The following is a 22,099-nucleotide window of genomic DNA, read 5'->3' on the forward strand; positions in this document are numbered from 1 at the left end:
GTGCGGCGATATAATCACATATGTCTTCGAAATAGAGAAAGAGAGACTCGTAGGCGGAGATTAATCCTTGCGCGATGGAAAGTTATATACAATATATTAGCCCAGCGAACACCAAGTAACATTTATATAATTGTTAGTTGTAATTTCCCACTCGACAGTATAACTGTTACATGTTATATAACTGTTACATAACATGTAACAGTTATATTGTCGAGTGGGAAATTATAACTAACAGTTATATAACTGTTAGTTATAATATATTAGCCCAGCAAACACCAAGTAACATTTATATAATTGTTAGTTGTAATTTCCCACTCAACAGTATAACTGTTACATGTTATATAACTGTTACATAACATGTAACAGTTATATTGTTGATGTTATGTAACTGTTACATAACATGTAACAGTTATATAACATGTAACAATTATACTGTTGAGTGGGAAATTACAACTAACAATTATATAAATGTTACTTGGTGTTTGCTGGGCTAATATATTATAACTAACAGTTATATAACTGTTAGTTATAATTTCCCACTCGACAATATAACTGTTACATGTTATATAACAGTTACATAACATCAACAATATAACTGTTACGTTATGTAACAGTTATATAACATGTAACAGTTATATTGTTGATGTTATGTAACTGTTACATAACATGTAACAGTTATATTGTTGAGTAGGAAATTATAACTAACAGTTATATAACTGTTATTTGGTGTTTGCTGGGAGGGATGCAAGATAGAAACGTGAAGCCAGGCTCTTTCATTTTCAAAATTCATGATCAAAATTAAATTTCAATCTCGTCCCCTTTCCAGCCAACTGTCCGTTGCCTGTCATGTTGCCAACAATTGTTGACAATAACACAATTGTTGGCGCTTTGACAGCAATATGACTAAATTAATCATGTTGATTAATCATATTAATCAACATGACAGCAGCACGGATTAATCAATATAATTAATCACACTTGGTTGGCTGGATCGTTGATATAAATATTGATATAAATATGATATAAATATATTATATAATTATTTATTAATTTATAAATATATTATATAATTATTTATTAATTTATAAATATATTATATAATTATTATATAATTATTATATAAATGTTTATAGAATAAAAGATATGAAAAAAAGAGATAACATGTTTATAACTCTATCTGTCAATATCGGTGGGGTGAGAAAAATTCTGCAAATATTCTCTCGTTCGTTTAATACGTGAAATATTATCGGAAGAAACATTAAATGCACACGTGCCGGTGCGTCCGAAAATTTCTGATAAAAAAAAAACGTATAAAACCGGAGGGATTTCTCTTGTCCATTTGACCGCGTTATTACGTCCTTCCCGCTGAAATCGGCTGGAAGAGAAGTGAATTGAGGAGGGCAGAACGCATCTTTATATGTTACCCTCGCGCTTGAAAGAGACGTTACGTTTTAAGAGCGATCCGGCTGCACAATACGAGAAGGGGAAGAGAAAAAGGGGGATAAAAAAGGGTCTTACTCTCTCTTTCTCTCCCTCCCTCTCTCTCTCTCTCTCTCTCTCTCTCATATTTGTCCGATGACTTTTCCGATTTCGATTTCTTTTGCGGCCGTGCATCAGGGATCGTCGACACAATTGAGACATTTTGCATGAACGGGGCGGGAAACCGATGGTGGGTGGTCGGAACATCTGCAAGAACTTGCATCTGCCTTCTAAAACGAATTGTTGACGACTAAAATTATTCGATAAAATATCTCTTTTAGCGTTTCGAATAGAATTGTGTCGTAGAATTATGTCTACATGAGTTGTTTACACATAGTCTACATGATGTTTACGTGAGCTTTTTTCGTACAAACAATGCAAAGTATGTAAGCTTTGTAAATTAGATGTTAAAATGCAAAAAATGATTGATTATATTATAAAATTAAGTTAATGTATCTATTGTTTCGAAAGAAAAAATGTAATTTACAATTAACAATTACATTTTTTTTTTCGAAACAATTATGTGTTTTCTTTACACCAATTGATTTCTCTCATTATTTTGTACATAAAAGTATTATGGTAAGATAATCGAAAAAAGAATATTTTACAAGATATTTTACGGTTTATGTAAAATTAAGAAATGATTTCAAGCCTCATAACTTGGAAAGTACTTAATGGAAACTAACTTAATTATAGTGTTTTGGAAAGCTCTCGAAATGAGCTGCAAGAATATGTAATAAAAAGTAGGCGATTCCATTTAAAAAATTGAAAGTGGCCTTCACGTGACCTTCAAGTAACTATTCAAGGTCAAACTAATGACACCACCTTATGTCCCCCTTGAAACCATACAACTTTTGTCTGAAACATCTTTTTCTAAAATTAAAAATAAGAAAGTTATTTGGGGTGGGACATTAAAATGGGACACCCTGTATGTGATTTTAGTATCAATTAAGAAAATATTTATAATGTTAAAAATTGAGAAGTTAAGTGTATAAAGTATCTAATTCATTAAATCCTTTAATTTTCGTGACATTTTTCATAACATAACATAAAATTATGCAGTTATGTTTAAGGCATGCAATATAAAGAATAAAATGTAAAGAAAGTTTTCGGCAAACCGTTCTATAGATTACTCATTGTTGACATGTTTCACATTGTACCCAGACAGCACAGGACATCCTATGGATATTCATTTTATATCCATTTTACGTCCACACGTCCATGGACATGAAATGAACATCCATCGTACATTCGATTTGAGACATCCGTTAATGGCCAATATTTGGACGTCCATAAGATGTCCGATCTTGGACATCAAAGTTTCGCGCAAGCACGCAAGGATGTGTTAATTCGTTCGTTTACCGCTACGCGACGTGCGATGCGCTATCTTTCTCGTATTTAAGTTTTAGTTATGAGAATTATATAAAGTTTGCAAAAGGTAACAAATAAGATTAAAAATATACTGTTCAATTTAATTTCTGATCTAAATCACGAGTTTCAGATATTAAATTGATTTTATAAGTTGGACAAGTAAATGTCCGGCGAATAATTTAATATAAAATAATGAAACAAATTTAATATAAAATAATGAAAAATTTAATATAATAAATTTAAATTTTTTCATTAAAATATTTTGTAAAAATTATTTATACCTATTTTTAAAATATTTTTTTAATGTTCAAAACAAGTCCAATTTTAGTCCGTTTGGTCTTTAAAATGGACATTTTTGGGATGTCCAAAATAGTAACACTGGATATCCATAAAACATCCTAAAGATATTTTAGGCTCTAATCTGGATATTTTAAATACGTATGAAACGTCCAATTTGTTTATTTTTAATACGTTTTTAAGATGTCATTGTGCTGTCTGGGTATATTGTTTACACGTAAGTGTAGACTATTATAATTTACAGGTAAAATGCCCAACCCTGATTTCAGATCCTCTCTATCTCTCTCTATTTCTTTTCTAACTATATTTTCTCTCTCTTTCCTTTTTTTTCTCTCTATATACAAGACCCAATTACACGCTTACATACATGATTTTAAAGGCAGAACACGTATGCATTACAATTCTGCGAAAGAAAATAAAGAAAATAAAATGCTTATTCTCCTTCTATTTTTAGCAAATACTTTTAGCTACTTTTATACGAGAAAGAATTGTAGCATCCCCCTTTTCTTTAAGGAAATATTCTCGTGTAAAAATTCGAAAAAATCGATTTTTTTGCATTTTCTTTGAAAATATGTCTACGAAAACATTTGCTTGAATTCATAAAATTAACGGATTTAATATGAAATAAAATATTTTGCGCTTCTTTTTGAGCCTTTATACAAATGAACATTTGCTCTGTTCACATGATTTTGAGTGTATAGTGAAGTTACTATAGCTTTGATCGAGTAAAGCACATGCAGATATTTAGTTTGAAAATTGTGTATTCTGAAAATTATACCTATGGGAGTGACTTAATTGGAATTTAAACTGAGATATATATGAATATGTGAGTCGAAAATCAAATATTTAATTTCGTTCAAAACATAAATCTATAGAATTTGAAAAAAAAAAACAGGATTAATCAAAGACAAAAAATCAGCTTAATTCGAATCGTTTGAACAAGAAGAAAGGCTTTTGTATAGTTCTGAGCAAACAAATTAGTTGTAAGTATAATTATATTCATTTCAATGGTATGAAAAACTTTAAACGTGTTTTTCTCAAAACCATGTTTTTTAAAATGGTGACCATGATATTTTAAGATTCTATTGATCTGATCCAGTTCAACTTATGCATGCATGTATCTTCGACACATGTTGCTATCACCAAAGTTAGATCAAAATTTATTTATTTCCTTATTTTTCTGCTGTAAAAGGAAAAAAAACAAAAAAATCGATAATTAATTTTTCAAAAAAAAATTTTTTTTTTTTTTTTTAAATTAATTATCGATTTTTCGATAATATATAGAAAAATTAATTATCGATTTTTCGATATATATACAGGGTGTCCCAGACTTAACGAATTAGCCGTTAATAGCAGATTCCTGAGATCATTTGGAGACGAAAATTCTAATACCAAAATGTTGAGGAAGACTTCATAAAAATGTTCCATCTACTGACTACTGTCGTATCGAAGACACAATGGCGCTCACTGCAGAATTATATTTTTTATTTTATATTGATCCCTCTATTGATATCGATATTATCGCGCTGTACGCGAGCCCCTTGATGCGCTATGTTCTGAGCACAGGAGAACGTAACGCGCTGATTGGTAACCTTTAATCTTTTGTAGCGCCGAAACTACATCTTCCTCAACATTTTGGTATTGAGATTTTCGTTTCCAAATGATCTCAGGAATCTACCATTAACGGCTGATTCATTAAGTCTGGGACACCTTGTATATATGGAGGGAGGGTGGGAGGAAGGGAGGTAGGGAGAGAGAGAGAGAGAGAGAGAGAGAGAGAGAGAGAGAGAGAGAGACAGAGCGAGAAAGAGAGGAGGGAGCGAGAGAGAGAGGAGAGAGAGAGAGGGAGAGAGAGAGAGAGAGGAGAGAGAGAGAGAGAGGAGAGAGCGAGAGAGGGAGAGAGGAGAGAGCGAGCGAGAGAGAGAGAGAGGAGAGAGAGAGAGAGAGAGAGAGAGAGAGGAGAGAGCGAGAGAGAGAGAGAGGGGAGAGAGCGAGAGAGAGGGGAGAGAGCGAGAGCGAGAGCGAGAGAGAGAGCGAGAGAGAGAGAGAGAGCGAGAGAGAGAGCGAGAGAGAGAGAGAGAGAGAGAGAGAGAGAGAGAGAGAGAGAGAGAGAGAGAGAGAGAGAGAGAGAGAGAGAGAGAGAGAGAGAGAGAGAGAGAGAGAGAGAGAGAGAGAGAGAGACCACAAAACTTATTTATATTAAAAATGTATTTAACACATATAACTTGTTGCATTCATATTTTAGTACTCATATTACCGCCACATAGCATGGAACAGAACCACAAATCGTGGACGTAGCAAGTTACCTTTTGAGAAGTTTCGTGGACATGGCTGTGTAGTTCAGTATCTACGTTTTGTGGACTAAGAGGCGCTTCGGATATTTCCACGTGCTTTGTTCTCTTTCTATTTATTCCTGCCCGGTTCATTTCTATACATCAGCGAGTAGGTTTTTTATCAACGAGTTAATTTAAATCAGCACCAACTGGTAAAATCCTTTCAGGAGTCTAATCAGCGAAGAAGAGGGCGGCGCATCAGGACGATATGTCCGTTAAAGCGATATGGCCGCTTTCAGGTTTCTCGGTGGACCAACAAAATTTACTGGGAGTCGAGAAGGACAAGGAACCGGGATGTGCGATAGTGACTCTTGGCAGAAACATAGTGATACGATATAAAGTTAGATACTAGCTGAGATATTTAAGATTTCATTGTATTTTAAATCCGAGAACTATTTCAGCTGATTCGTACATGTTTGCAGCTGCAGGACCTGAAACAGATCAGCAGCTGGTCGAGCAAGGAAAGATTAACGACACAAGTCATCTACGATAGGTCCAAGCAGCGTTATGTTGCTGCCTTCAATGAAAAAAAGGTACGGGTTTGGTCGGAAGAAGAAACAGACTTGAGCAACGTGAAAGGATACAAGTTTCAGTCACCAGTTTACGCTATTTTACAATACGACGACCTGCCACCTATTCTGGTCCAGCGGAATGGAGCTACCGCTTCCTTAGAATGGGCGATCTCAAACAGGAAGACGTGGACGAGCAAGGGTATAACTAAAGCTAAGGAAAAGATATTAGATTGTCGATTGATACATGTAAATGGAAAGACGAGTTTGTTCTGTTTAACAAAGATAGAAGAGGTCTACAATTACGTAGTAGTTAAATTAGAGGATGATACTTGTCTGGAAAGAGCAGACACCATCAGGAGGATAGAATTAAAACGAAAATCGGAAGATCTCATGGGACACGTGGTGATACACCACAAGAACAATGCGTATCTACTAACTTTATGTATGTGTGATCAATCATTGGAAGCGAAATTTAATTATTCTTTTTCTTTATAGTATATTAAATATATTAATCGATATCATTGTGAAATTATTTCAGGGTCACACGGTAGATTGTACAGTCACTTCTTGGGAGCGACGTCCTCTGATCCAGGATCTAGCAAACTCATCAGCGTAATTACCAATATCAACACAAATTATCCCGTGGTCATGACGCACTTGAACGAAACAACTATAGCAGTTTACGGTGCCGATGTTACGGACGAGGGCGCCATACTAATGATTTACAATATACAGTTCAAACTGGTGCAAGCGGCGCAAAAGCTGAAGCTGTACACCAATGACGCCAAGCTGTGGAAGGTGGAGGACAAGTTGTTGCTCGCGGCAAACAGACACTTGGCTGTCGCGCCTTATCATCTTGCGCCGCAAAGAATAGCCGCTATGCTGGGCTCGTCCTTGCGTTTCAAGAACGACGAAAACGACGCGGACGATATCGTTGTGATACAGGAAGCGACGGTGGCTCAGTGGGACAAGAGCCAAAAGCGAGTGAAACACTCGTTAGGCCGAGTACCTTCAAATATCTCTAAACAGATTCACACTTATTTAAACGAGGGATGGAGCGATGCAGTAATACAGGAGACGTTGATCCCATCCCTGACGGAATCTGGCGATGTCGTGGCGATTCGCTGGTGTCTCGACACCTTTAAAGATTTGCCGGAGAAGTTACTGGTGCATCTTTTGGCATTTGCCTTGAATCGTCCTGATAAGGCATTCGTTCCTGTGCAAAACGGTACTGCCGATAGTAAATCGAAAGCTAATAATCCCTATTCGAGAAACAGTTTTCTAGATAAAATATTCAGTATCAGTTATTCTAGCGCTTCTCTATTACCTCACTTGAAAACTGGTTTAACGTTTGACGAGGTGCTTAAATTATTGGAATATTTAATGTATAAATTGAACGAGGAAATGGATTCGCTTGACAGTAATTTGCAGCCAAGCGATCAGCAATTATACGAGTGGTCCTGTATGCTTCTCGATTCTCATTATCAACATTACTTGTTGTCACAAGATGCACATGTATTAGAGCTCTTCAATAGACTAAATTCTACCTTGGAAGAACATGTAAGTATGCGAAAAAACTATTTTCTTCATGTATATGATATTCTATTGTCTCTTCTATATTTAATAGATTACTTTCATTATCAGTTTCAGTTTCTGCAAGATCTCGAGAACTTGAGGCCAATAATAGACAGGACCAATAATGGAAAATCACTACGATCTTCTTCAAGAAAATACAATAAATTCTATTCTATAGAAGAAATAAAACTTTATTAAATTATAAATTAAATGTGAGACATGCTTTACCTATATCTCTCATCTGATATAGATAAAGTGCATGAAGATGTATCTTTTTTATACATATTTTTCCATTAATTTAATACTATACCAATAAGTCATATAAACGCTATTCAAAAATAATTAACGAGACAAAATTTCAATACTCCACTTTTTATAGCATCTTATTTTATCTGTCTTCTCTTTATATATCATTAAATAAGATATCCAAGGCAGATATCAATTTATGCAAATTACAGCGACATTATATTTTTATTAATATCGCAAGTAGATTCTACATTCTCTAAACTGGACAGAAGATTTAGAAATCGGGAATTTACAGATACTGTCCAGATTTTCAACATTATATCTACTTTAATTCATCAACGTAAGGAACGGTAGATAGATCTCCGATCGCGGCCAGCGACAACTTTCCGCTACCGAGTTTTCCGGCAACCTGAAAGGAATAAAATCAATCTCAAATGAACAAATGATATCGTGGGAAATGAAACTTCAAACGTACCGATTTGACCTCGGATGCAGTTACTTTGTCTACTTCCGCAACGAGAGTAGATGGTTTGTATACGCGTCCTTTGAGAATCGCTTGCTGTCCCAGGTTCTCCAGGAGCGCAGGCTCATTATCCGCAGCGTACAATATCTCTGCTTTCAACGTGGCCTTACCACGAGCGACATCAGCATCAGAAATCTTCGGTGATCTCAGATATGCGGCAGCAGCTTTAGTTATCTACAATCAATATTTTTCTTTCACATATGTGCGCTAAATAAAAAATTATTCAAGAGATTCATCATCTTTACGAGCGATAAAAACGTACAGAACCGGCGACACTGGGTACAGAGGACAAAACGACCCCGAATAATCCAGAATCGCTGTAAGAGGCATTGAATGCCAAGACGGCAAAGTTATCAGCGCTCGCCGCGCTGGATAACTCCCTTTGCAACGGAGACACGGTTGAGCCCCACTTTACACGTGGACCAGAACCGACCGCTCTCTGCAGGACAGCGTAGGCGAGAGCATCCTTCTCTTTGTTCAAACCCGCAGCTTCAACAGCTATCGCCACAGTGGACAAGTCGGAGGATCGTTCCTTGCGAAGTTCCCCTCCGTGATACTTGGAGGCTTCCGCGGCTTTATCACCCGAACCCACATTCAGATTCGAAGCAAACTGAGACACATCCGATAACGACACGCCTGTTGCGACGACCGCGCAATTGGAGCCGGTGAACCAGGTGCTGACGAAGTGTTGTAGCTGTAAAAAAGAAGAAACAAACTTATTTCTACAACACATATTAATGTGCGACATAACGTTTACGTACAGTTTCTGTACTGATCTTTCCAAGTTGCCTCTCTCGCGAGTACAGGGAGTAGCCCAGTCCAGTGCGGTAGGCTGCTTTGTGTAACACTTCCATCACGCGAGTTGTTTGAGGTATCATGGATAGTTCATAGCGCAGCCTGGGCAGCTGGTCGGATATTTCCCATGGTTTGAACACTTGCTGCGTGGCGACATCCTCCAGGAAAGTCAAAGCTTTGTCTCTTAGATCATATAATAAGAATAATATAATACAAATGCTATAAATAATACGAATACTTGGAATTATTTGATAGGCAGTACTACCTACAATTTATCTCTTGTAATTTGTAATGTGTAAGCAACATGTTCACGATCGGTAGTGGCAAATAAATTCCCACCGAGTTGTTGGATATTCTTGGTTATCCCAAAGGTGGTCGATCTACAAGTACTTAGACCAGCAGCGGTACGAAGATGATGAGTTAAACCTTGCGTGCTATAAGTTTCATTGCGCGAGCCAGTTCTAGGTATAAAAATAATTGTAAGAAAAAAATCATTTTACCCAAGACAACTGTTCATTCTAATTATCAAATTAATAATTTATTATTTCCATACCTGAAGATAATGGATACTTGAGCGATGGGACTATTATTATCGATTGCAGCAACAGTGACCTTGTTGCTCGACAACACCTGGAGCTCAGGGACTGCTACGCTAGAGCTGCACTGAGCTGCTGCGGCAGCTGCGTAATGCCTTACCTAGGATAAGAAGAGATTAAAGAAGAATTCTTAGAGATTCTTAGAGACAAAATGCGTTCAATCATGGAATATTTGGGGAACGCAATCATCTAGTGATCTCCTTTTTTCATTTATACAGTTGCGGAGCAACTGGTTAAGGCAGGTTTGAGTTTTAAAGGTAACTTCGAGTTCGACGAGGACGATACTTGAAATTTTACTTGGACAATTTAAAGTTGTCACGTAAACTTAACAAGACATACGTATCGCTTTTACATAACATCTAAGTTACAGGCAAAGTAAACTGGGATCGCGATATCCTTGGCATATTTTAGGCACAATAGTCGAGATATGCGCTCGTGAAGCTTTGCCATACCGTGGAATTGCGAAGGACGGGCGATCTTACAGCGGAGCAGGCCATTTTTCGTGCCTTCCGTAATAACAGAAGAGCAGACCAGACGGACGTAGACGGCCGACAGGGCGCCATTAACCGAGAAAACGTCGATACATCAGAGCCCGTCCGATTCGACAGTCGGATACAGGGACTGTGAGCCCTGGTGAAAATTATTTACAGAATTTCTCAGAATACGTAAAATAATTGAGAATAAGAATATGAGTTTTATTAAATGGAAGTAAAAATATATAAAAGAAATTGAATAAAAATTGAATTTCTCAAAAATTTTCAGATTTTATACAGGGTGTCCCATTTTAATGTCCCATCCCAAATAATTTTCTTATTTTTAATTTTAGAAAAAGATGTTTCAGACAAAAGTTGTATGGTTTCAAGGGGGACATAAGGTGGTGTCATTAGTTTGACCTTGAATAGTTGCTTCAAGATCACGTAAAGGTCACCTTCAATTTTTTAAATGAAACCCCTTACTTTCTATTGCATATTCTTGTAGCTTATTTCGAGAGCTTTCCAAAACACTATAATTAAGTTAGTTTTCATTAAGTACTTTCCGAGTTATGAGGCTTGAAATCATTTCTTAATTTTACATAAACCATAAAATATCTAGTAAAATATTCATTTTTCGATTATCTTACCTTAATACTTTTATGTACAAAATAATGAGAGGAATCAATTGGTGTAAAGAAAACACATAATTGTTTCGAAAGAAAAAATGTAATTTGCAATTAACAATTACATTTTTTTTTTCGAAACAATTATGTGTTTTCTTTACACCAATTGATTTCTCTCATTATTTTGTACATAAAAGTATTATGGTAAGATAATCGAAAAAAGAATATTTTACAAGATATTTTACGGTAAAATTAAGAAATGATTTCAAGCCTCATAACTTGGAAAGTACTTAATGAAAACTAACTTAATTATAGTGTTTTGGAAAGCTCTCGAGATGAGCTGCAAGAATATGTAATAAAAAATAGGCGATTCCATTTAAAAAATTGAAAGTGGCCTTCACGTGACCTTCAAGTAACTATTCAAGGTCAAACTAATGACACCACCTTATGTTCCTCTTGAAACCATACAACTTTTGTCTGAAACATCTTTCTAAAATTAAAAATAAGAAAGTTCCCAGATAGCAAAGTCTGTAGAAAGCATATCATGCCAAGTGTCTGCTATCAACTAATGTTAGCAAAACGGCTACAAATTTGGTACTGAAGCTGTTATTACCAATTAAGTTGACAAATTAATGTCAAAAATCGAACAGAGTCTGCTCACAGAATCTGACGCAGATTGGTGGCAGAAACCAAGCAGAATCTGCTAACATGACTTGATATCAGATTGTCGGCAAAAATCAAGCAGAATCTGCGTGCGCGCAATTTGACTGCAGATTGACAGCAGAAGTGGAACAGGGTTTGCATGCGTGATCTGATGGCAAATTGGCAACAATCTGCATTTGATTCGATAGTTCCTTCGCTTACCGCTATGTGATGTATTTTCTCGCAATCAAATTTCTGTCAGAAATATATATAAAGTCGCTATTATTAATAAAAGATCAAAAATATAATAACTATTTCTATCACTTTAATTTCTGATATGTGATACAAGCAGATAAGATTCAGACTATTAAACTGATTGGAATCAATAGGATAAATGGATAATTATTCATTTACTGCCTATTTGAAGCATAAAGGAAGAATTTAATTCTAAATAAATTATATCTCAAGTTTTATAAGTTAAATTTAATTATTTTCACCATTTACTTTATTATTAATTTAATTAAATTGAGTCCTTTACTATGTGAGATATAACTACGATATAACATATTACATATTATATGTTGTATTAGAAGAAAATTGTAATTAACCGATTACTCGCCGATAATAGTCTTATTTAACATCTGTACCCAGTGAGAAATGATAAGTCGAATAGACGTCTAAGACGTTTAATAGATGTCCAATAGACGTTTATTAAACATCTTAGACGTCTAACAAACGTCTATCCGACTTGTCATTTCTCACTGGGTAGTAATTAATTTTATTGTATTTATATTACTTATTTATATGAATGACCAGAAGCTACAGATTCTGCTCGGGATCTGCTGCCAATCTGCCGTCAGATTACGCGCGCGCAGATCCTGCTCGGTTTCTGCCGACAATTTGACATCAAGTGATGTTAGCAGATCCTGCTTGGTTTTTGCTAATAATCTGCTGTCAGATTCTGTGAGCAGGTTTTGCTAGCAAATCGTGAGCCTATTGCGGACATAACGGATGCCAATCTGCTAGCAACTTTTGTGGAAATCTGTCGCCAATCTGCTGGCAAATTGCGCGCATTTTGCTTACCGGGTTATTTGGGGACATTAAAATGGGACACCCTGTATATACATCATAAGAAATTCTAACCAAATTCATTTATGATAAAAATATGAAATATATATTTTATTAAAAATCAATAAGCACTAAAGCAATAAGCAATAAAGCAATAAGCAACAAAGCAATAAGGCAACAAAACAATATATTGTTTGGGTCTGTTCTTTTTAGCTGCACTGCTGCACTAGTGCAATAAGTTAGAAAGAGATAAAGGGCCTGTTCTTTTTATCTACACTGCTACACTGGTGCAATTAGTTAGAGTGAAAGAAAGTATGTGTGTCTCTTTCCAACTTATTGCACTAGTGTAGCAGTGCAGCTAAAAAGAACAGATCCAAACATAGAACAGGCCCAGGTGTTTGAATCTCGGTTGAGCAAGGTTCGATGGTGGCAGATAGGTTAAAAATTGCTGGCTAAAGCCGAGCAAGTGCGATTAATAAAAAGAAAAAAAGAGAACGACACGAATATGAATATAATAATCAATAATTGTACTCGAACAGTCGCAAGTCTTTTTAGAGATGCTGGTAATCTTTCGAGAAGGTACGCTGTTTCTGTAGGCGACTATAAAATCAACTGGACACGACCTGAACAACCCTCAGAGTTGTCGCCTGAGAGATCTGGCGACCTGGGATTAGATGTCGGCGTCAAGCCAACAGATTTTGTCAAGGAGTACGTTGAGTCAGATGAATTGAAAGAGTAAGTATGCTTAAGAAAAATATTCTAATCTGCGTGACACGTGTTCCATGTGCTATTTATATCTAATGTTTTTATGTCAGTGCCAGCGACATTGTTAAAAAAATGTTCACCTTACAATTCCAACCTTTCTCAAGAACGAAATACTTGAAAAAGGTCAAAACTGTGGATTTCGTAAGGAGGAATGAATTGGACAGGTCATCACCAGAAGCTCAAAGTAATGTGCGATTTTAATAAATAATATCTGTTAAGGTTCATTTACAATATGATCCTTGTATCTTGTTTCTTTTTGCCTATTGCCTTCTTGTCTCTCTGTACCTGTTTTATGTTTCTTTGTTTTCTGTAGCTCTAGAGTGAAAAGTTGACAAACTCCAAATGAGACAGAAAACACATAACAAAAAGTGATTTAACATGATTGTCAGTGCTCAGAGAAGAAAAAAGCAATAGGCAGGAAGCAAAAAATAGAAAGAGCATAGAGCATATTGTAGATCAATCTCTACTATGGAATAAAAAATAATATCTACTATTATCTTATGATTTTCAGTCGCCTTTTACACTAGCAAAATACTTAGATTGCAAGAGCATATAAAAGAACATCCTCGCCATTCGACTGCGAGAGTTCAATTGAAAGAAGCAATTGAAAAGCGAAGAAAACAGTTGAAACATTTACGAACCTGGGATTACAAGCGCTTTGAATGGGTTTTAGAGAAACTCAATCTTATTTATAAACCACTACCCGAGTAAGACAAAGATTATTAAATAATAATACTTTTCCATTTTGAGAAATTTTACATTAAATATATTATACAAGTAATTTTATAAATAAATAATATTAATAATTAAACAATTGTCTATATATATAATACTTTTTATAGGCCACCACAGCAGATTGCTAGAAAAGAATCTATAAGACGATTGACAGAAAAGCATTGTGATAAACTCGTGCAGGATAAATTAAATAATTACAAAGTAGAATTGAAAGCATTACAAAAGCAATTTTATGTAGAGAAGGCGGAGAAGCTCGCGTTTATTAGGGAGGAAGAATTAGCATGTGGATTAGAACCATCAGTGAGTGAAAACGACATTGAAGAAGCTAAGAAAAAAGCAAAAGAATGTCAAACAAATGAAATATAAAAAAATAATATATATTTTTATTATAACTTAGAAATATACAAGATTAAACGATAATTTGTATATTTTTAAATTATTTTACACTTTGCCGATTCCATTTAATGGTTATACATTTGTTTGTATGAGTTTTTGAGATCTATGTAATCAATTTATTATAATTTATCATATTAAATCTGTGAACTCGAAATCTCCCCTTTGCTTATTTAAAGTAGTTCTCAATTGATACAAATTTAATAAACTTGTTAAAGTTTTCTCTCACAAGTGTCTCAGATATTTAATCTTTTATTAATCCTAATTGCTATATTTTCACATTTATGATAGTGTTTTCTTATTTTTAAATCACTTTGTAAATCGTACTATTTTCTATTACTCTTTCTTAGAGAATTATATAACTGCAATAATATAAAAGTAGTATTTTGCAATATATAATATAGAAAAATATTTTCTATAATAATTTTATAATAAAAAATAGGAATTGCTAAGAAATTGGATGTATATGTATAGATATGTTCTATTTTTATATTATAAATCTTTTTATATATTATATATTATAAATCTTTTTATTATTAGCTTCAAGTACTTTTACTTATTTATATTTCATGATGAAATTTCTATATTTCTCGAATAAAAAACCAAATTCAAAAAAAATTCAAAAATCAAATTTCACTAATCCAAAATCAAATGTATAAAATTATTTGATGAAGTATTTAAAGTTGAACCAAATATAAAAATAAACTATATAATAAATCAATATTACACATTATTGTGCAATTATCGATATTTAAAAAGCAACGTAATTTGATTATAAAATTATAAAATTTAATTAAATTTTATAATTTTATTTTATAATTAAATCACGTATTTTATAATTTTATAATTAAATCGATAATTATAAAATTTTTCGTCGGTTTATATATTTAAGTTTTTCGTCTATTTATATTTATGTATTTTTATTTATATATTTTCAAAATAAGAACTTATTTAACAAAAATTCAAAAATAAATTATTATTTCGAAAATACATTTTTTTTGAAGCGCAGAAAAATATAATGTAAAAGAAATATAATATTTAGTTCCTTCAGATGAGTGCTTTTTAGGGAGCGCCACAAGCATTCTGAGAAAACATTCCATTGTAAATGCTCCCAAGTGTTGGATTCACCAATCAAAACAGAGAGATTCTTGTCCTTCCTGTTCTGATTAGCTAATCAAACGATTCGAAGCATTTGTAATTTCAAGAGCATGCATATGGCGCACACCATCCTAAAATACAGAATACACAGAATTTGGATCAAGGAACTAAAAGAAAACAATAATAATAATTAACTAAGACAAAACATGCCGAAAGTACGACGAAGCAAAAAACCGCCTCCTGATGGCTGGGAGCTGATCGAACCAACTCTGGAAGAGCTGGAGCAAAAGATGCGCGAGGGTAAGTTTACCTCGTAAGGTTAATCACTTCAAAGTTTCAACGAGAAAAATGCTTTTCAAAACATTTATTTAAATTTAATTTTCTCTTATTGCGTCGAAGATGGCCAAAAAGGGGCGCATTTATATATTTAAAACAATAAATTCAATATATAATATTAACGACACACCTTAATTTATTTATTATATAAAACTGTTTATTAATTATGTTGGCTCTTATCGCCTATATTTATATGATTTGTTTTATAAATTTTTTTTATTTCGTCCGCAGCCGAAACGGAGCCTCACGAAGGCAAAAGAAAGCAAGAATCCTTATGGCCGATATTTAAAATCCATCATCAGAAGTCTCGTTACATATACGATTTATTTTACAGGAGGAAAGCGATAAGTCGCGGTGAGTTGCATATATAGCATAATTTTGACACTTGATCGATTAAAAGATTTTCTCTGATTCTCCTATTTCTATTTCAGAATTGTACGATTACTGTTTGAGTGAAAATATTGCGGATAAGAACCTAATCGCCAAGTGGAAGAAGGTCGGTTACGAGAACTTATGTTGCTTGCGATGCATTCAGACGAGAGACACTAATTTTGGTACAAACTGCATCTGCAGAGTGCCAAAGGGCAAACTGGAGGAGGGCCGAATAGTAGAATGCATACACTGCGGTTGCAGAGGGTGTTCGGGTTGAATGTTTCCTGTGCGTAAGGCACTTTCCCCTTTATTGTTATGTTACATTGCGTCTTGCATAATAAAAATAACTCTTGTGTGTTTCACTTGATCGTCAAACTCCATTTTTTGTACTCGGTAAATCGGGCGGCAAAGTACAGCGGCGTTTGCACGCGCCAATCATACGTCACGCATTTGTTTTCAGATTCGATATTCACTCGCAATACATGAGCATCTTTCCGGAAGGCTGAGATCGTAATGTTTGCACCGAAACGCATTTTTGGCAGGCGCATCAATTTCTCATCGCCATCCATGAAGATCTTTCCACGAGATGTGATCATCAATGTTGCTGTTCTCTTTAAAGTGTCGTGACTGTCTTGTGGATTGTAAACTAACGCGATACCTTCGTCGTCATCTCCTTCTGGCGCAGCCTCTAAGAACTATATTATAAGTATTATAGGTAAATTACACATGAAAAAGTTGACAAACGTAAATAATAAAATTCTATTGCATGTAATCACCTTGAATTCGATTATGTGATTCGCATCAAACTGAGGACCATGTGAAAACAATGTGCTTATAGTATCTGTGAGTTTTACAGCTGTTTTACCATTATTAGTAATCATGTAGTGCTTATTATTGAGTTCCCAGCCTGCAATTGTAAATGATTTTTTATATTATTACATTAATAGTACATATTTCACATTAAACGCAAAACAATTTCCAAAATTATTATCATCTGTTAGTCCAAATTATATCAAAAAGTTTACACGATATCAAATTTATTATTTCTATACATCAGAGAAAAATTAGATGCCGGAGTTCTGTTTTACCGATAAAATGTCATATTTTATTTTTGTCTGAAATCTTTTTATTAGTTGCACAAAATAATAAATGCTCCTCCACGATTAAAGTACATACAGAAACAAAGCGGGAACCTCCTGATTTTATGTTAAAAATTTAAAAAAATTGGAAAATCATAAAAAGATCATAACAATATTTGCTTAAAAGTTTTGCAGTTTGTATGTACAAAATAAGATAGGTTCCCGCTAGAGATTGTATGAAGGAATATAAATAAACTTTTAGAAATGAGTTTAGAAGCCGGTAAATAAATCGAAATCTTCCGCCTTTTCATTAGGCTTCTAAACTCATTTCTAAAAGTTCATTTATATTCCTTCATACAATCTCTAGCAGGAATCTATTTTGTTTTTTACATACAAAGTAAATATTGTTACGATTTGACTCCAGAAGCCGATAAAAAAACTGTAGTTTTTCAATTTTTTTTTTAATTTTTAACATAAAATCAGGAGGTTCCCGCTTTGTTTCTGTATGTACTTTAATCGTGGAGGAACATTTATTATTCTATGCAACTAATAAAAAGGACAAAAATGAAAATTTTATCGGTAAAACAGGCATCCTCTTAATACAGAATTTAAAATCTTTTCTTTGCATACATACAATATGGTGGTATAGAAGTCTTCGCAACATGATGTACACTTCTTGCTACATTATCCGCTTGTATCCTGACCCTAAGCGTGACTGGCTGATTAACAGGTATATTTCTGACGAAGCAGAAAGTCTCGGGTCCTTTATACACCGTTTTGAATTCGCACGATATCGGGTCGAGAATTTTCCCGTTCGCCTTCTCTACGACAAATGTTTGCTCCTCGGCAGTGTATTCCGGATTAGTTATATGCCATTTAATGAATAAACCCGCTGGTCTCTCCTCGATGTTTGTTATCTGAACAGGTACCGTACGAGAAATGCAGCCGAGCTTCGATATCTGCTCGATGATCTCTTCCTTACAAGAGTTCAATGGGCGGTCAAAATTTATATTTGGAAGCTCCTCGGAGTACGGCACTGCCGGGATCCTTGATAATAATTTATACAATGCTTAGAGTAGAAAATTAATTCGATGATCTTTATTGTAGTCGTGATACGCTCACCTGCCTATATCATTACTAGCAGCAATTATTTTGCCGAATCTGTTTGCGCTAAATCGATGTGGATGCTGCAGCATATTTTCGCTTGTAGATATGATGTTTTGTGCGTTTTGTATCTGTGCCTCCACCTCCCTTCTACAAGCCCTCAGCGGTATTAAACTCTCAAGCTTGTGAATCTGTGTTTCCAATATCAACTCTTCGCGTCTCTTATTGATTTCATAGCACACATCATCTAACAAAGATTGAAATGTCCCGTCTATATCTTTTAACGTTTTCATCATACTATTTTCTATCTGACAAAACAATTTAATCATGTAATTATAATTATCAATAGAAGCCAATAGCAATTTTAATGAAATAAAATCAAGATATTCTAAAAATATGTTTACCTGCTGATCAGCCTTATCAAGATCTTTCAACTGATAATTCAATTTTGTTATGTATTCTTGTACAGATTGTACAATGCCTTTGATATTCTCTTCTACATTTTGTGACAATACTTCTTTCTGTATGAAAATACCTTCTGCATCAAGTTGTGCTATGTTTGTACTAGAATTTTTATCGTTTTGTTCATCTTGATTTAACTTTTTTGAAGTTAATGTTAATCTCGTCAGCAGCTCCTCCTTCTTTGTCTTTTCATTGCCATTATTAGATATCACAGAATTTTTGCCAGGATTTGGTATTAATGGCTTTATCATAAATCTCTCGAATAATTCATTATCATTGTCAATTTGTCCTATCTCCGATTTATCTGACAGATTTTGATTGGTTAGTGCTTCTAAAATTTGTTCCATATCTGAAAAAGTATCCAATATGATTTAAATTAATATTAATAATTGCAAAATGTTCTCCTAAATATGTATATATATCCCATACAGCACAGAAAGATTGCAGAATAATTTCATTGAAACGTTGTAATATTACAAATTGATTGCGAAATTTTGTTACGTCATTGCATCAACATTTCGTAAAAATTACATTAAATTTCCTATATCAATTATAGATATTGCTTTATTAAATTGTGCCAAGAATATTTTGCACAGTAATCACTAGTGTCAGCTTGAACTTCTTTCTCGGCAAAGGTCTGAGTTTGCTGATTGTTTAATATTAAATATCTCTTCAACCTGTTTTCTGAATAATTTGCTGAATGATCTTGCAATTTAGTGTAGTTTATTTTTTTATTGTCGATTCGAACATTGTTCTCGTTATAATTCTTATTCGGCGTCAGCAACATGCCGTTCCAATAATCTTGATCATTATAATCATGCAAAGATGCTTGTGTACTAATTCCTATAATTTGCCAAGAATACTTTATGTTGCACATTTTGTACGCAGACTTATTGCCCTCTGCATCAACATCGTCCAACAAATCCTGTAACAAGCTGTATGACGTTTGTGTGCTTGTTCCAATAACTTGCCAGGAATATTTTATTTTACAATCGTAAGGCTTTCTGCCGTACCATCCCATATTTCTTACTTCACGTTCATTGTTATATTGATTTTTTCTCCGAGAGGATGGCATCCAACTATCAGCTTCCCATGAATATTTGTCACGTATGATTTTATATGGATCCCATTTATAATGATTTTCTGTCATACATTGATTGTCTATTATTTTATTGCTTTTCTTATTAGCGAGAATTCCCAAAGTGTCTTGAATATTGACTGACCTGATGTTGTTAGTAAAAGATAAATTTGTATTAGTGGACTTTAACTGGGATTGCGAGAAATGTGACGTGTTTTTTTCTAGCAGATTATCATTCTCATAATGTAACACATTTATTTCATATTCACTACTATTAGGCTGTAAATGATTTGACGCTAATCTGGATATCAATTTTTCCCTATTTTCAATATTTGCAAATGTTTTCTTGTTTTCAAGCTTGAAACTGGGCACTGACAGTATCGATACTGTGGAAACAGTATCTGTGAAATCGTGGAAGGATTGACTTTCTAATGATATAATTGATGATTTGTTCATAATATTGCTAATTGGTGTTTCTATCTTTGGCAAAACTACAGACTTATCTTCATATTTTGTCTGATTCTTTTTAATTTGTGATAAATTGCACTTTCTTGATAGTTTTATCGATTTTGAACTTATCTTGTGCAAATTTTCGTCCTTTTTTGATGGTGGAAGCTCTGTATTAGGAAAGTGTAATGCGTTGCTTTTTTTCTTGCAGGACAATTTCTTCAAAGGGCATGAATTTTCAAAAATATTTTGCAAAATACTCTTCTTCTTGATACTTGGGGAATTTGTCTTTCCAGAAATAGTATATTTTGTACTTTGATTCCTGAGTTTCCCACAATTGAGTCTTTTCACCTACATAGTTTCAAGTTTAAAATTTAGAATAATTGAGATTTTAAGCAAGATTTTTGATATTTCTCAAGATAATTTGCGAAAATATACTTAATGAAAAAAAAAAAATATACAGTTTTTCAGAAAACATGTAGAGATATTTTGATTCACCTCAATTAAGTTTTCCAAAGGATTATATAATGTATGCGATGGTGTTTCCGAGAACAGCAATGCAGGATTATTTCTATAGTTTTGTGCCCTCAGAATCTGAAGTTTATTCTCTGACAAGGGAATGTTAAAGCTCTGCTTGAGGGCTTGAGGGATAGTTTTTACAACAGGAATCATTACATCTTTGGTATGCAACATTACGTTTGGTGTAATCATTCTTTTTCTCTGTGGATTAGTAATTTTTAAATGTCTGCTTGTTATCAGAACTTGATCACCCATGTTGAATACTTTTCTATGATAAAAAATATATTATATCAAAGTATGTTTCAAATATAATAATTGTATCTTTTAAATATATATTTGATATGCGCTTCCCTCACTATAACGTTCTTGTTATAACCTAGATAAAAATTCAAGACATTTAAACAAGAATTAAATGCAGGATGAAAAATTTTTTTTTTTCCATAAGTTATTTGTATCCTATAATTTTCAAAATATATATATGATGAAAAAAATATATGATATAGGTGATAACAAGGCTTATTTAAAACAAAATTTAAAATCTTTTAGTGACACATTAATATTCCTTAATTAAATCATCGTATCAATATACGTATTATGTCAAAAATTATTGATTACGAAGAAAGCAAAATTTTATAAATTTACATTGTGCATCTTTAAAAAATCATGCTCAAGATTTACACGAGAAAAAAAATCGAAGAAAATATATGGGATACATATACATATATATATAGGTTTGATATACTCACAGAAATTTATAAATTAGCTTGGAGATAAATATAGAAAAAAAAAACTTGGAGATCTGCGTGGCAAGAATTGGCGATACGCGAGAAAAATTTGGAAAGTGAATAATATTTTGCCCAAAAGGAGGATTATGACATTTGATGTGCACACATAATTGCGAGTCTCCACGGGCGGTCCATCTTGACTGAACTATTCTAAATATAACCAACTCTGGACATGATATCACGCGATATGAAATAGACAATCACCATCATTTATGATAATTATAATGTGTTATATTTTTCTTTATGTATGTGTATATATATATATATATATATATATATATATATATATATATATATATTTATAATTATATTATTTATATTCACTTTTTATATTTAGATACATTTTTTTATATAATAATATAAAAAATATAAAAAAGAATAAAAAAGATCTAT

At 33.6% G+C, this 22,099-nt stretch overlaps 5 protein-coding genes across 5 annotated transcripts; 3 read left to right on the top strand and 2 right to left on the bottom strand.

Annotated features, from left to right (window-relative positions):
- The first annotated feature begins 5,480 nt into the window (after positions 1–5,480).
- Positions 5,481–7,931, top strand: LOC145974043 (nucleolar protein 11). Its single transcript, XM_083103789.1, has 5 exons — positions 5,481–5,589; positions 5,648–5,820; positions 5,903–6,434; positions 6,531–7,552; positions 7,637–7,931. Exons 2-5 carry the CDS (start codon positions 5,689–5,691, stop codon positions 7,763–7,765), a joined length of 1,815 nt encoding a protein of 604 aa, XP_082959915.1. The 5' UTR covers positions 5,481–5,589; positions 5,648–5,688; the 3' UTR covers positions 7,766–7,931.
- Positions 7,733–10,336, bottom strand: Uqcr-c2 (Ubiquinol-cytochrome c reductase core protein 2). The gene is made up of 7 exons (XM_083103791.1): positions 10,180–10,336; positions 9,685–9,827; positions 9,401–9,592; positions 9,098–9,314; positions 8,599–9,030; positions 8,289–8,510; positions 7,733–8,222 (listed from the first exon to the last, which is right to left on the bottom strand). The coding sequence occupies exons 1-7, from the start codon at positions 10,288–10,290 to the stop codon at positions 8,136–8,138; spliced, it is 1,404 nt and encodes a 467-aa protein (XP_082959917.1). The 5' UTR covers positions 10,291–10,336; the 3' UTR covers positions 7,733–8,135.
- A 2,568-nt stretch (positions 10,337–12,904) lies between these two features.
- Positions 12,905–14,453, top strand: Bonsai (28S ribosomal protein S15, mitochondrial). The gene is made up of 4 exons (XM_083103792.1): positions 12,905–13,268; positions 13,349–13,482; positions 13,810–14,005; positions 14,141–14,453. The coding sequence occupies exons 1-4, from the start codon at positions 13,039–13,041 to the stop codon at positions 14,397–14,399; spliced, it is 819 nt and encodes a 272-aa protein (XP_082959918.1). The 5' UTR covers positions 12,905–13,038; the 3' UTR covers positions 14,400–14,453.
- A 1,166-nt stretch (positions 14,454–15,619) lies between these two features.
- On the top strand, positions 15,620–17,004 carry L(1)10bb (BUD31-like protein). Its single transcript, XM_083104227.1, has 4 exons — positions 15,620–15,824; positions 16,092–16,214; positions 16,292–16,518; positions 16,693–17,004. The coding sequence occupies exons 1-3, from the start codon at positions 15,731–15,733 to the stop codon at positions 16,507–16,509; spliced, it is 435 nt and encodes a 144-aa protein (XP_082960353.1). The 5' UTR covers positions 15,620–15,730; the 3' UTR covers positions 16,510–16,518; positions 16,693–17,004.
- Positions 16,524–21,920, bottom strand: LOC145974407 (uncharacterized). Its single transcript, XM_083104228.1, is given in 8 exon segments — positions 16,524–16,927; positions 17,009–17,139; positions 17,946–18,358; positions 18,434–18,723; positions 18,820–19,237; positions 19,423–20,753; positions 20,901–21,189; positions 21,668–21,920. Coding segments are annotated over 7 exon segments (3,195 nt in total). The 5' UTR covers positions 21,177–21,189; positions 21,668–21,920; the 3' UTR covers positions 16,524–16,591.
- Positions 21,921–22,099: the final 179 nt, after the last annotated feature.

Source organism: Camponotus vicinus, unplaced genomic scaffold, assembly GCF_025532165.1.
Source record: "Camponotus vicinus isolate PSW18456_S1 unplaced genomic scaffold, iyCamVici1.0 SCAF_7, whole genome shotgun sequence".
Taxonomy (NCBI): Eukaryota; Metazoa; Arthropoda; class Insecta; order Hymenoptera; family Formicidae; genus Camponotus; species Camponotus vicinus.